The sequence below is a fragment of the Syngnathus scovelli genome, chromosome 8, assembly GCF_024217435.2.
Source record: "Syngnathus scovelli strain Florida chromosome 8, RoL_Ssco_1.2, whole genome shotgun sequence".
Taxonomy (NCBI): Eukaryota; Metazoa; Chordata; class Actinopteri; order Syngnathiformes; family Syngnathidae; genus Syngnathus; species Syngnathus scovelli.
This window is the reverse complement of record NC_090854.1, coordinates 14,784,306-14,800,549: the sequence shown is the minus strand read 5'-3', so window position 1 is coordinate 14,800,549 and position 16,244 is coordinate 14,784,306. Positions and strand designations below refer to the sequence as shown.

Genomic DNA, 16,244 nt, shown 5'->3' with positions numbered 1-16,244 from the left:
CGTTGTATTTTCTTCCCACATCTTTCCAGATTAGTGCAACACCAAGCGATTTCTGGAAATGAAAACAACGTGCTTATAATGCGAGTGGCATAAATGGCCGAATGGAATGTGAACTTAATTCCCCCGTCTTTTTTCCCTCCCCCCACGTGCTTTGCTCAATTTTCTATGTTAAAATTCTTGACACTTTGCACCTCAGCTGCACGCGAGAGACGAGGTGTTGACCCAGACTTAAAATGTTGGTTTTAATATCGTTCCGCACTATTGACGACTGCGGATAGGTTGGCGAGCATTAGCCAGCGAAGCTCAGCCAAACAAACGAGCAGAGGGGTCGCGGGTGGGGGGGATGAAAGGCGGCCTTTGAACCGGGTGACTTCAGCACTTGAGCTCGATTGTTTTCAGCTGAGCTTTCTCTGGGTGGCTTCACTTCAAGCTGCCGGAAGTGGATTTACATCTGATTTAAGGAGAGTCTGCGGGAAAAACTTTCCACTAAACCACTCGGTCACGTTTGACGTGTCAAACAACCGCCAAAGTGGTTGATAAAAAAAGTTTCAACGCATCCTCCCCACTGCCCTCTTCTTTCCTGGCAAAGTTTTTCTGTCCAGGCTGCATTCCGTCTGATCATAGTTGTGTGTGACGTTTCAAAGAGGATTAGCTGAATGAAATGTGATTAAAAACTATTTTCACGTGACCTCGCAGCACTTGACCTACCCTCCTCCGGTAGGCTCGGCGGAGTTGCAACGAGGCTCAGACTGCCGTGATTCCGCACAATCCGGACGGAGCGAGTTTAGCCCTTGTTGACCTTAAATGGTCAACATACGGAAAAAGGGTCGGTTGTAATTCAACGGGGGATAAACACGGATAAGTCAGGTCAATGGGAGGAGGGAGGTGGGTGAACCACAAACACGCAGTGACAATGAATCCAAAGGTAAATTATTGTATCTCTCGGTGGGATGCTGTGGATTTGTAGAACATTCTTTCATTTTTATGGTTAAATAGTTTATTGCGTTGTGTCACTCAAATTATTTTTGATTCAAAAAACAAAGGCTACAATTTAATTTGAATTTGATGTCAACCTTCATCAAAAATCATATCAAAAGTATTTCAATTTTTGTAGCCCGCAGTTAGACACAAGGTTTCATAGTTGGCCATCCAACAGCAAGATTTCAGAGGTCACATTTATTTGAATCGCGTTCAAGTTTCTGTCTATTTGTAGCAGTATTTGGCAACTCAAAGAGGTCCAGCATTGTATCGCTCTTTACTTTTCATGAAAAAAGGACATATAAGTCTCATGCCAGTGAAAACACAATGGATGCAGTCGATATATAGTTGTCAGTCCAAAATCAAGCTTTCTTTTGTACCTTAAAACAAGTCGCATACTTTTGCATCTAATTTAAATGTCTGTCTGTTTGAAACAGTGGGGCCAATAACTATCTTTTTCTTAACTTTTGATGGTTACCATATTTTTATATCTCACCAGTTGGATACTAAAGCTTTATAGTCATTCATCAACCAGAAAGATTTGTTTGTGCCTAAAACATGGTTTACCTATTTTAATCCTGTTCAAATATTAGATACCAAATACCTCAATGCTTTGAGCGGGTAACACACAGCGAGTAACAAACAGTGAAATCAAGTTTTTGACATATATCAAACAGTTTTCAACCTAGTATAGATCCCTGAGGACCACCTTTGTCTCTTAGCCTGTCCAGCAATGATGGAATGGATATTATGGATTTATACTGTAGATGCCCATCGACTGAGCCCCACAAAATAGCAGTACAAATTATTTCTGTAGCGTGTATGTAATCCTTATAAAGCAGTAAATCTAAAAATGAATTGTATTTATTTTTTCCATGCTGATATGGTATCGTAAGAGGATTAGAGGTCACCCCTTGGGATACTATCCAACGAAACTGACTGCAACCAGTTGGTTGCTCTTGATGCATTATCATGCGTTTGTCACTTGTGGCCAACACAAACAGCTGTATGCACTGCAACATGTTGACAAAGCAGCCAGGGCTCATTGCAGCGTGATGGATGGCCGCGTGCTAATTATTAGCACACATAAAAGGATGCTGGTATTTCCAGACGTGGACCCCGGCCGCCGGCTAAATGCGGGGCCATCAGTCTGCGACTATATCACTCAATCTTGATGTATGAGTGCTATGGTACAAATTAAATGTGCGGCGACCTTCTAAAGGGGGTTACCGCACTCAACAGGACGCCATTTGAGCTAATTCCTGTGCAAAGGGTTCGGACAATAGGCCACTATACCACATGGTGTAATTACTTTGTGTACACACATCTGGAATTAAGCTCCCAGAGGAAGCTAATACGAAAAAATGGAGGCCAACTGTTTTCGGTAAAACAAGAGAAAGTGTGGCTGTTTGTACGTGGCGTTCAATCGAAACTTCACCTTGGCGCCAAGCGGGTCCAATATTTCTAGTAGTCTCAGGGAAGATTACATGTCGTGTACTCAATTCCTCCTACTCGGATCGTAGCTTCTATTTGAGCACACTGAGGCCCAACTTTGCATAATCAGCGAGCGTACGATGTAGTATGTACAGGAGGGGCGACCAATTTTGGCATGTTTTGGAACAAGCAGCATCTGGATTTCATAGCAACTCTATTTTCTCCACCAGATCAGAAGAACACAAACTTTTAAATCGAACCAATAACAAGCCAAAGCTACTTTGACTTGGGAAAACACCCCAAATATTCATGGTGTCAATTAGATCCCAGAAATATTTTCCCATAATAACCAGTAGGGAAGAGAATAATAATCAATTAATTGATTGACTGTAACCAACAGAGGTTGCACTACATCCATAATATGATCAATAACTATCACATAAATCAATACAACAAATATACGGATAACTATCAAATAGATAAATGAATAAACAAGTAAAATATTTTCAAATGAATCAATCAAAGAAATGTAGTCACAACAACTTCTTTGTCAAGTATTGTAACACTGGATACAAATATTTATAACTTTATTGATAGTTTACTTGTACAAGATGTACATTCATATTTTGTGACTCAAAAAAGGGAATGGGGCAAAACAAACAAACATGATTCATGTATAAGCATGCTAGCAAATGAAATAATAAGCATTGTCACGCGTACAACAAATTCCGCTTTTAAAATTCAACCATCCCTGAAATGTTTGTAAACTTGGACACGCTACATTAAGTTTTTTTGTTTGTTTGTTTTTTCTTCCCCTCAATTTAATGCACCACAGCCACGCCCCTGAATAGTGAAAAAAACATATATACCAAAATGCAAAAGCAATGTAAAAATGCGCATTCAACTCTTTTCATTTTTCATAGATTTTCGGACAAAAATAAATAATAAGACGCATATGTTTAATTTAAGATGGCGACGTGAACAATTGATAATGACGGTTGAACACAAAGTGGGCGGGGCATGGAGACCTTGCAAGGGACCGACACAGCTCTGACAGCAGTTTGTAAAACAAGAGTCATAATCCAAAATATCTTGGCAAATTAACGGTGAATGTCACACACACAACATGCAAAGTAAAGCTACTCGTTTCGTAAACAACCACTTGGTTCAGATATCACTGCTGAGTTTTAAAATCGCGTGTCGTCATAAATTTTAGCTGAACACTGGAGTTTACGTGAAATATGGCACCCTGTCGTTCTCCAGCGAGACAAAATGTACATGCCGTCTTGACAAAACAGACGGCAAACAAAGTTGAAACTCTCAACAGTGCATGAAAAAAAACAACGTAAAATCATCGCGTCTCTTTATCGACTAACTGCTAGCTGTTTAACATTTTTTCGCTATTTACAGTATTGCACTTAAACTGCACACCATTGCATTTCAGTTTTACTGATGCCTTCATATTTTCAGAATTACAAAAAAAAATTCGAAAATATACAGTGCTTAACAAATTTATTTGACCAAAAGATCCCATTCAGCGTCATTATGGCATTTCTCAATGTTTAAAGTGGAATGAGGAATTTGAGCTGAATTCACATTTTACAATTCTCAGTGTGAACTTTTTTGAGCAGTCATAAATGAATCCAATATAAATTCAACTATGAGAAATTTTCTGTTTACAATTTGAAATCGTCATTACAAAGTAAACATATTACCATTTTCTTCAGTTGGTTTGTCAAACAGTACATTTGAAAATTAATGAATAACATTAATAATGTCATTTTACCATTGAAATATTTTGGTTTAAGAGCTTCATACTGGTTTTATCGCCTATGACAGTTCCACATTTAGGGCCTGTGGTGGTCGGATACATTTGTCAGGCACTGTACGCTTTAATAACCTCATCCTTATTTTTGCGTGTTGATCATATGACTCATATCAAATTCCCCAACCCCACCCCTGTGTTTATTTTTTTAATTTAATAAAGTAGTATCTTGCTTGTAGTGCCACTTGTAAACACCCACAACGTACGAGACCTGAAGTGCAAAGGCGATCTTCACTTCTTCACCCGAGATAAAAAGAAACAAAAGTCAGAGAAGGGAGCTGGAGGAAGTCCAGAAACAAAAAAAAAAAAAAAAAAAAAAAGAACGTTGTTGCTTTTGTTATATCACAAGTCCATAAGAGGAAGAGAAGCGAAGCTGGGGCCTTTGTGTGTGAAGGTAATGGCGAGCTTTGCAGGAAGGCCTCCATGCACAGACACAGTGGTTGCAAATAAATTTGTTAAAGCCGGAGAGGAGGTCAGGACGAGTGGGGTGTCGAGGTGTGCCCCCAGTGCTCGCCGGTTGCTCGCCGGTACCCCCCTATGCACCCCTATGCCCCCCCCCCCCCCCCCCCCCCCCAACCCACCCGTCCTTAACTCTGCCACTTTAATTGGCACTAAAGTCCTCAGTGTGTGCCGGGCCCTCAGACAGACATCCACATGTGTTTGTACGGTCCCTGGGATGTGATCTGTGCCTGGAGTGGACTGAGCCACTGGCCCCGCAGAAGTCCTGCCTGTTGGGCGAAAAGTAAAAGGTGACTTCATTGGTATTTCATTACCGCTTCGCTGGAAAAGTGGTTTGTTTTGGCAGCTGGTCTTTTGTGACAATTTTCTCGCTCCCCCTCCTCCCTTTTTGTTAAAAAAGTCTTCCTCCGACTGTTCCTCACCCCAAAAAAACATTCACACTCACCGACTCCCCCCCTTTTCTCGCTCGGTGTTTGTGTTTAGTTTTAGCTGCGAGTGTCACGGCCCTTTCACAGGCTCAGTCTTGTGTGTGAGAGCCCATTACGGGCCATCAGGCCAGAGGTGCGGGAGGAGGGGGGTTAAAGGTGGGAAGGGGCGCCCCGCTGGGGTCAGAGTCCCAGAGCTTCGGCGTGTTTCCTTGCCTTGAGTCGAAGGTCGGCGATGCTGGAGTTCTTGCTGTTGCTTTTGGCGGCCGCTGCCACCGCCGCCGCCGCTGAGGCCGAGTCGGCCAGCGAGGCGATTGGTAGTCCGAAAGGAGGGGGCGGGAACATCAGGTAGGGCGCATGGGCGGCCAAGTGCGGGTGCAGGTGGGGGTGGGAGTGGGCGACGCCGTCCAGTTGAAGTTGCGCTTGAACCTGTGAGAGCAAAATCAAAAATATGTTGCAGGTCATCACCATAGCTTCTCGGTTGCAGGTGTCTATCTCAGGGCTGTCTAGGCTTTTCCTCCACGGGCTGAATCGTTGCCATTTTGAATTCTTTTTATTCTTATTCATTAAATGAAAGGGATAAAGAAAATAGTTTAGCATTTTGGTGTGGCTGACGCAATTAAAATATAATGTCAAATGTTACCCCCTTTCTTATTGCTTTTTTTTTTTTTGTCAGTGATTCCCAAAATGACTCAATCAAACTTCTCTTGCTATCACAAATATACATGTGCGCACACACACATATGCATGTGCACACATAGACACACAAATGAAATTGCATCGTCCAGAATCAAAGTCTTTCTTGGGCCCAGAACACATTTGCTTAATTCAGTCCGCCGTTATACTCTTGGAAGTATGCTGTCTTGTTTTGCTGATTATGTATTCAATTGCATAAATAAACTATTTTTTTGCACTCATATTTGGAGTTATAAATATTTATCCAGACATATTCCTGAGTCAAAAGCAGCGGAGGATATGGGGGGGGGGGGAAGAGGCCATAAGGAGTATAGCATATCCCTTTTCACATTCTGGGCAATTATTTCCTAAAAGAAGGAGGTGAAAATGAAGCATGTGCTGACTTCAGAAGAAGACGACGCTGCCATTTCTTATGCGTCTCAAACGGTATATGAACAAGTGGGAAACTATTTTGTGCATCGCTTTTCCAACCCAAATAAAAGCTTTAACTTGACCGCAAATACTGTCTTTTTTTTTTTAAGATGATTCTTTTCGCTTAAAATGCAGAAAATCAAAATGGAAGTTGCACCCTGTTACCAGTTAGAGTTGCTTAGCGCCTCAAGGGCAAACAAACATGGTGACGATTGATTAAAAAGTACAATAAGTCACTTTGTTGCAGGGAGGCGGCACAACTTAAACAAAAAACAGGTGGGCCAACTGTCTGATAAAAAAACGAAACACAAGAAACGTGTTTTTCCTCGAGGTTTGGGTCAAAACAAAAATTTCATGAGATTCTTTCCATTAAACAGTGACTAAATGCGTATTGATCTTGAGTCATTGTTTTATTAATCGAACGATGGATGGATGGATGCATCGCTTTTATTACAGCTATGGTGCAAAGCGTAAAAGTGTGACGATAACCAAAGAGCTGCTTGTGACAATCCGTAATTGAAACGTTACATGTAGTGGATCCATGACATGACAACAACTAAGATGAACAACAATAACCACCAAAAGTAAAAACATATGTATGTAATTAGCTTTGACGTCAAGCAGTAATTCTACAAAATCAACAATAAGTTGATAATAATCCGAAATAAACTGCCTGTTTTTCAGGCAACCAGAACAAATGGAAAAGTCGACCTTTGACACGGGACCCTCTTTTGCCTTGTGGTGCCAACCAAAATTAGAATTCCGACCATGCTTCAAATACGCTCAAGTGAAGTGAAAACAAAAGGAGAGCCTTACCCGCCAATACGCTTTCAGCAATGTATTGAATAAGACAGTCAACCACTGAATGCTGGAGGCGAGTGTATGTTTATGATGCCCCTCCCCCCCTTTAGCCAAAAGATTTCGAAACTTACTGTCGATATATCTTTGCCATCTGTTAGGCTGGATGGATTTTTTACCGACTAGGGGGATGTAGTGGGGGTGCGGATGAAAGATTTTTCTGGTAGACGTGTCTGATTTGTTACCCGGAAAAAGGCATTTGAATGCACATTGAAATTGTTTTGATTGAGGGGAGGGGCAAGGGTGCTGTGGCTGCTTCAGGTGGATGCCTAGGGCTATGGCTATCGGCCGTCACCCCCCCTGCCCTTCCCCTTTACACGCCACTCCAAGCACACAATGAAAACACTTGCAATGAGCATGGAGAAAAGCTCAACTAAATGTGTGGGAGATGGTCAACAGAACTGACTTACAAGGCCACGCCCCCTTAAAGGCTCATGTCAACATCAGTGTGTGTGTGTGTGTGTGTGTGTGTGTGTGTATGGGGGGGTGAGAGAGAGACTTTCAGCCTGACTATGCTTTATAAAACCAGTTTGTTTTTTGACATTCTCTTTTATTATGTTTATATAGAATATTGTGTTTTTTCTTTACCATTTTTCTTGGCAACTGGGACGCATTAATGGTATTTCAATTCATTTCAATGGGTATGATTAGTTTGAATTATGAGCTTGGTCACGGAATTTAACAGTAAATCAACATCCAAAGTGAGCGACTACACTAATGCTCCTGTTCCACTGAGGGGCAAACATTTGCGATTGCTGGCGAAGGCAGCAAAATGCGTATTCACGTCATGGTTTGTTCAAGGTTGCAAATGTTCGCCAAACGTTCACCAACAGTGTTTTTTCTGAAGAGAACAGGCCAACATTTGCGACATTAAATGAACCCTAAGTCTTGCAGGTTTAACCTTCATTGCCTGTGTGCTTTATGTGTTACGATTAGCCTGTAACCGATTAATTGGGATAAAATGTTGACATCGAGTTGATATCTTGCGGATTGTGTTAAACCTGCAAAGTGCAAACCCACTCCATGTGTTTTATATACTCCAGCTTAGTCTGTGTCTGGCGAGCATCTCTCAGCATGCAGGCCTCACACTCCTCCTGCCAGTTCAAGCTCGATAAGCGTCATTTCGCTTTTCACCCCCTCCCCTGCTTTCATCGTCTCTTTCATGTGCTCACGCCTGCCGCCCCATTGGCCTAATTAGACCGCCGCGTGTCACAACATAGCGGGCGAGAGGGCTGAGAGAAAGTGAAACAGAGGGAGAGCGGTAAATGGAGGAGGATGAAGTCCGCTGTCCATGAGGGTGTGAAATCGTTACACACAAAAGGGTTAAACTTTACTTCCTCCATTGCTTGACGTACATCAATCTCTACTTTTTTTATGTTTTATTGTTGATATTTTCTTATGTCCTAAAACGTTTTGGACCTGCACATACTGCCTTTGCAATAATATGTTCGGAATCCAGTTATCACTTTTCACCTTTGTGGCCACACTACAATCGTCAAATGCATTTTCTGTTCTACGGTTATCATCACCATTTTCTCTTTGCCATCACTGCTTTTGTGCAAACTCCGTTTTATTAATAGTGTTATCTTGGCTTCGTATGTTGAGTTGCGCTGCTGAATTTAATTTGTTTGACCAAGGCATAATAGAGAATTTAAAAAAATAATTGACTTTATAAAGTGTGATTACTATACATTGGAACAGTATTCGTGAGCTGTGCCTTGAAGTGGCGCGGCCTAGTAACTGACGTCAGGAACATAAACAATTAGTCTCTCAGCATGGAGACGTGAGTTGTGGCCTCGGTAGGTGCTTGCAAGTGTTCTCATTTTTCATTTGTGCTGTCAAACGTTTGTCCTGTGTTTTTATTTTTTCATGTTACTCAAGCGGCGCCATACCTAAACTACAATTTTGGCCGGAGAAAGTACATTTGATTCCCTATTTTATGGTCGCCATCAAACTTCTTCGCTTTTGTCAGTACGCTGATACCCTGCGCACTGCGGGTTTCCTACCTCTGCTATACGGAACTGTTTTGGAGGACAATGGTATGTTTGGACGGTGGGGACAATTACATTTAGTTCCAGGCTAAGTTAATTGAACTTGAGGGTGGTGTCTGTAGTGTTGATTTGATTGGATGACTACCCCCACATTTTATGTGCGCTCCACCTTAATTTACTCAATCTTAAGCACTACAGAGGTTATGGGACTTGAACCTTTTAATTCCAAGACCTACACACGCCTAATTCTTGTATCTTTAGGTGGGAATTATACTAGCATCCCCCTTGCACCCCAAAAAGACCCTTACTAGCGGGTTGTATGTGCCTACCTGTTGGAAGGGCATCCGAAGGGCCCCCATGTTGACGTAGGGCGCCACCCTGCAGGCGTCCAGGTGGCTGCCGCTGCCCAAGATGACCCCTGGAGAGAAGGGAAAGATGTCTGTCAGACAGCCAGACAGTTGTTGTTATGTGAGATGGGAGGCACTTTTTTGGAATATTTTTGAATTGATCAAACAAAAAGCATCATTTAAAAAAGCGTATTGAAAAAGCCACCTTTACCTTTGTGCATCTGGTTTTCTTGTTTTCGACATTTCGCTCTTCTGTTTTGGAACCAAACCTGCAATTGGTGAAAAGAAATCACTGTTAGATAGCAAAAATAAAATGACCCACATGATGGTAATTTTTTTTTTCTTGTCAGTGAAAGAAAAAAGCAGTCCATAAGAGCATTTGAACTGCCCCACCGTGCAATTATTAAAACCTCAGAAAGCCGCCAAAACATGCATGAAGCTTTCATCATTCCATTATATTTTTTATAAATTTAGTATATGCACTATGGTGGAAAAAATACGGGAAAAAATACTAGATGTAGAAAAATGAATATACCAAAATACTTTATTGAATGTAATCATTAAAAGTAATGTATTACATTATTAAAAGCCAGACACACTTTGTCACGCTAGGAAAAAAAGTACCCATGCTTTTGCCTAATGTTGTGTACACATACACGTGAATATTTGAAATCATAAAGTTTCAAGCCCTCGTTGCAAATTGTGTAAGGTTAACGAAATAAAACTGTTTCTATTCAAACATTTGTGCATCGTTTTTTAATATAGTAAAAATAATTCTTGGTAGAAATATCTTTCACTGTGCAGTTTTGACAATATTTTCAAATGAAAGGAAATGAAATTCAGAAGTGAAATAGCGTTTTTGCAGTTTGCTGGTTGCTCTTATGTGTGACTGTAGGCGATATTTAATCAGCACCAACCTAATTTGTCCTCATGAATAATCTTAACTAGCCCCGCCCCCTCGGACCTCCGCACTGACGATCATTACGCCGATGAGGAAATAACGACCGTCTCAAAAGATGATAATGATAGAATCGAACAATGGTTCGGTCGATACGTTTTTGGAAAGGGAACAGTCGGAAGTGAAGTGGAAAACGGTCAATTCAATTCAGATTATAATTGTTATGATGCATGTGATCCATCCGTGTCGAATAGGAGTTGCACGGTGTAGTGCGAGCTACAAGGCAGCAGACAGTTATTTCTTCATTAAGGACCACTCAATGATATGCCATAATCTCATTCCCGCTTTGATTTTTTCCCTTTCAGTGTGTATATTCCAGACAGTGAATAATGACATTTAATTTAGCACAGCCCAACATATTCGCGCTAAGTGCATTAGTGGCTGCCTTTCATAACTTTCAATTATATCCAATGACAGCTGCTGCTCTTACACAAAAACAACAAAAAGTGCACCGAAGAACATGACAAGAATTGCATTTGTTTATTTTTGTCTGTTTTTTTAAGGGTACGAAAAGCCCCCCCGCCCCTAAAAAAAAAACTGCGCACTTAATCGTGCATGTCTTTGGCAAGTTATTTATACGCAGAATAATACTGTACAGTGGTGTGGCAGGTAGGACATGCGTGCTCACGCCCCATTCCTGCAAACTTGTTTTTTTTTTTTTTTTACTCTTTGCGAAACTCGAGAAATATATTATAAGCAACACTGTTTTCATTTTGCCATTGGTCCATGCTTACCTGCATGTTTATAAGTTTAGCGTGTGTGGTATGTAAAACGAAATATACACAATAGTGTACGCTGAGTCTGACCCAAGGGTTTTAATAAATATAATAAAGATAAGAATGTATTACACGTACCATCATTTATAGAAATACGTCATGCTCCATTTATGTGCGTACGTGCACCCAAAACAGCAATTTTTTTTAAGCTCAACGATGGATTTGCTTTGACGAATCACCGAAATCTGCATATGAAAATATTTTATCAAATGACGTCACCTATTTTTGTCTCGTTTTCATTCCAAACAATGAAAATATTTTTAAAAATTGTTCTGTCTAGAGCCCTTTCGCGTTGTGCGCACTTTTTAAGACTAAAAAATCCCCCAACAATATTTAGCGGTCTTTTTTTTTTTTTTTTAAATAAATTTAGAAGCACTTTATAATACTGACCGTTAATTGTACTGTATACAAGAATAATAACGAAAACCCGGGCATTGCTCAATAGGTTTGTCTTTCGGATATTGGCCCTGGCTGAAATTAATTTTCCTCTTCTTTTCGCTAGAAAGCGTGGGCCCTCCCGCAGTCCGCCCCCCACGTATGCTCCTCACCCATGCACGTACCTGCACGCGGGCCTCAGAGAGCCCGAGGCGCTGGCTGAGCTCCTCGCGCATGAAGGCGTCGGGGTAGTGCGTCTCGTCGAAGAGGCGCTCCAGCTCGTTGAGTTGCTCCAGCGTGAAGTTGGTGCGACTTCTGCGCTGCTTCAGTTTGCCCTGCGCGTCTTCGTCCTCCGACTTCACCTCCTCCTTCTTGTCCTTGCTGCACTCGTAGATGCCTGCATGCACGTCCCAAACGAGCGCAATCAACGTAAAGAAGGTGCTACACACTCTCCACACACACACGCTTTATTGCATGCCCCCACCATGCAGCCGATGAAAGGGTGAAACAAAATATGACTGATATTGCCAAACACACTTTTCGCAATGTTCATCACAATTACAATTGCCATTTTCCCATTATATTTGCATTTAAATATTTGATTAATTGGGTTTTACTGCTATATTGTGTATAATAACTTTTTGGGCATTCATCAATGGCAATCCAAAATTCTGAATCAGAAATGATTTATTGTGTTTTGGAACTGGCTTTTGAAATGACAATTTATCATGCTAATTTTCATCCTCGTAAACATTTGTGCTGCAGCAATTGGGCTACAGAGTGTATAAATATGTATCCGCTTGTGTATTTTGTATTTTTATTGCAGCTTTGTACAACTCAAATAGAGACTAATTACTGTTCGTGCGTTTCGTCATGTTGCTCAAGTGTAGTCAATGTCAACTTTTAATTGAAACGAGGACCACTTAATACGTGCATAAATTGACTAATAAACTGAAATAATCTCAAATAACATCCAATAATCATTACATATTAGTTATATATGCGTAATTTCAAAAAACCTAAATATACAACGTGCAGTTGTAGTTGGACATAATATTATTTTACAATTTAAATATTTAAAAAAATACAGTAGAAATCAATGCAATAGGGTTGCAATGTTGAGTCTGTTTTCTCTTTATTGCAATAACATGTAATGGGAATAATATTTGTCAGTTTCAGGGGATTTTCTCAACAAATTCGAGTAATAAAAAAAAGTTTTAACTCAATTATGACAGTTTCCAAATATGGAAATTATATTAATTCATATCGTAATTATTAATTGAGTTTAAAAAATTTTAGTGTAATTATCGCGTCTGCCATCACAAATTTAGCGATTCTTTTTTGCGAGGTTTGGTAGCGCCCTTTTGGGCATCCGATAATTTTTGGAGGGGTGCTCGAGCGAGACGGTTACCTTCGGCGGGTCGCGTGACGTGGAAGTCCTTGAGCTTGTCCTTGTCCAGCTCTACATGCTCCTTGTAGACGTGCAACGGGCAGTGTGCGCCCTCGCTAAAATCGTGCTCTGCGGGGCTGCCCAGCTCCCGCGGCCGGGCCAAGCCGGACGTCTCCAGAACCTCCCGGTATGTGATGGCCTCTTTGCTGCTCTCTTTGCTCTTCGCCTCGAACGACTTAGACACGAACGCTGTCAGCTCTTCCATGACTCTCCCTTCCTTTTTCTTTAAGCCCCCCTCTGACCCCGATCCCTCTGCTCCTCCCGGGGGTTTATAAAAATGCGAATAAAGTCGTAAAAATAATGAAAATAAAAATAAAAATAAAAAAAATAAAAATCCACGCGGTGTGAGAGCTCCGTGCTGCCTCGCAGTCAAGTAGAATGAGAAAGTGGGAGTGGAAGGAGTGGAGGTGAGATCACTCCTGCTGTTGTGAGTGTGTTTTGGAGAGCCGACTATTTATACCACCTCAAGACCACCCCCCTCCTTCTTACACACACACACACACGCACACTTCTCTGCGTCTGGTGCAATTAAAGGCCTTAGCTCCACTCCACGCACAATTCAACTTTCAGCAAGCTACCCCTCCCCTCTCTCCCTCTCTTGCTTTTTATTTCTTTATTTCCTTTTTTAACTCCACTAATCAATGATGAACTGATGGAAGCGCTTAAATGGATTAAAGAAAAAGGGAGGGTGGGATCGTTAAATATGCCCACCGTGGGTCTAGTCATGCAACATAATTACACCTATATACCCCCTATCCCCCCCCCCAAAAAAAAAAAAAATAAGCGAGGGATTACCCCTTTGTTTTATTTTTGTAGGACTATTAAACATCTCTTTATTTTTAAATTATTGGGCTACTGTACTACCGTTGTTACCTTATTTTTTAATTGACGTTTTTGTTACTACTGTTTATATTCAGATATTCATTTTATTCATCTCACTGAACTAATTATGACCTAACCTTCTGTTTTACTTTTCTTTGTGCGTTTTTATCTTTTGCATAATTTGGAAAGTCATTTATTATTATTATTTTATCATTTTGAATGTCAGATTCCTACACTAAAATGTTTTTTTTAAGACGACCCAAAGTCAAATTGACCCAACTTGGGTGAATGTATACATCCTAAAAACTGCTGGGTTAAAAAGTAGACAGATTGGTTGTGTTTTTGCAAAAACAACCCAAAGTTGGGTCAAATTTACGCATTAACCTGGTTTGGTCCAACCGAGCAGTTTTACGGGTATATAATGTCGCCTGTATGCTATAATAATTTGCGGTTGCAAGTGTGGGATGGAGATCAATATATATATCAGCAGTGTATTGAATATATATGGGTGCGGTGGATGGCGAGGGAGGTGGGGGGGGGGGTATAATGTTGCGTCAATTTACCCTCATAACAAGTGAGCGCATCAAGGCTTTTTAACGGGGCTTCCATCAGAGGGTCGCTACGCGAGCACAAAAAAGGCCGGCTAAGGCGCGCGATCCCCCGGGAAAGGCGGCCCGCCAGCAGCGCGCAGGCTCCATCCACCGACTTCTCTCTCCTTTAACAGCGCCTCGCTGCTGTCTAATGACGCGCTTGGATGTCTCTCCATTTATCAGACAGTACACACGCGCGCGCGCACATGCACGACAACAGCGCTTTTTTTTTTCCTCCTGCTGTTTATAAACCCTCTCAAAGGCACGCCAGCTTGTCGCCGTCACGTCAGAAGCAAAGACCCAATAAAAAAGACGTTTCCTAATCATTAAAATAAACGTTCACGGTGTTAAGTAAGATGAGTTTTAATTCATAATATAATGTATTTATATTTTTAGATTTAAAATCATGCATATAAATTCTAATGCCATACTCTTTAATTCAATCAACCAAGGCCTGCTGCCAGTGCAGGTTTGACTGAACTGTTCTTACACCCTTAAAAATGCTGGGTGACCGACCCAGGAAGTTGGGTCAATTTGAAAAAAAAAAAATTGGGTTATTTTGTAAAATATATAGATTGTTTTGTGCAAAACAACTCAACTTTCTGGGTCCGTCCAATGTTTAACCCAAATAGGGTTGTTTTTAACCCAACATTTATAGGTTATATATGTAAATATTCATTCACCCATTACAGGTTGCTTTGATGATGCACGCCCTATATAATATTATTATTATCATTATTATTATTATTATTATTATTATTATTATTTACTCATTCGTTATAATTGCTCCCTCTTAATGCACAATATAACGATATGGTATTTACATATAATTGAACATAAAATCACACTTTATTCATCACCTACATTTATTCATTACATTACATTAATGTAACGGTCTGATTTTTTGTATTCATATAATATCAATTTTACAAATTCATAGTGAATTATTATATCAAGAATTGGTTAGAATAATGGAGGCAGCCAATATCATAGACACTGCAAAACTCAATGTTACCATTTATTAACCTTTTTGTAGTGTAAAAGCACTCAGCGAAAAGATATATGCTATAATTCTGTACCCAGTTAGTCTCAGTGATGAGCTGACTAGTCTTGTCATCTCCTCCATTTACTCATCTGTAGAAGAGCTGAGGAATCCCTCGTTGTACCAGCATGTGACGGCTTCTTAATGTTCTCCAAGCGTCAGCACTCTTCAATGAGTGTGCTCAAGAGAAATAGAAAGACAGAGAGAGAGACTGGAACTCAGGGGTGGACACCCTATAGCACATGCGCATTTGTATCGTCCGTGAGAAGGTTTAAACCAGCCTGTGGTTCAGTTGGAAAAACTACCTATGGATGAGATAAAATAAATTAGCAATATTACGATAATCCAAACTTCTCTGCATACTGTAAAACCTCATTTAAAAAAAATGAAATGACCTCTTAAAAATTGGCAAGATACTGTAGTTGGGCGGAAACGATGAACCGTGATATAGTGTGGATTAGTATTGCTACCGCTGACCTCACAGCATAGAGACGATTATTAGCATGTGTACAACATTAGCATTAAACTGTTGGAGGTACTTTAAAGCTGCAGCTGTAGTTGTTGATACATTTCATTTTTACACATTTGTGTCCAAATGCTCCTCATGTACACTTCACCTACCTGTTCAGTATTGTGAGCTATACCTTCAGCTCACAATATATTTCCATATTTATTGACACATTTGAGCTTTCGCTGTCATTAACGACAGTTGCGAGACCTCAGGCTGGTCTGTAGGGATCTTGTGCAACATTTATACCTTTATTTTTGAAAGCATGGAAGGCTGTATGTGTGTTCAAAAGCCTCCTC

The 16,244-nt window shown here is 40.7% G+C and overlaps 1 protein-coding gene across 2 annotated transcripts; it reads right to left on the bottom strand.

Moving 5' to 3' along the window:
* Positions 1-4,803: 4,803 nt before the first annotated feature.
* Positions 4,804-13,429, bottom strand: shox (shox homeobox). 2 transcript variants are annotated; one of them, XM_049727732.2, is made up of 6 exons: positions 12,945-13,429; positions 11,719-11,930; positions 9,636-9,693; positions 9,407-9,516; positions 5,338-5,550; positions 4,804-4,965 (listed from the first exon to the last, which is right to left on the bottom strand). In XM_049727732.2, exons 1-6 carry the CDS (start codon positions 13,186-13,188, stop codon positions 4,876-4,878), a joined length of 927 nt encoding a protein of 308 aa, XP_049583689.1. In that variant the 5' UTR covers positions 13,189-13,429; the 3' UTR covers positions 4,804-4,875. The 2 variants fall into 2 exon arrangements, with proteins under 2 accessions (XP_049583689.1, XP_049583690.1); XM_049727733.2 differs by having other exon boundaries at positions 9,407-9,495; positions 12,945-13,428.
* Positions 13,430-16,244: the final 2,815 nt, after the last annotated feature.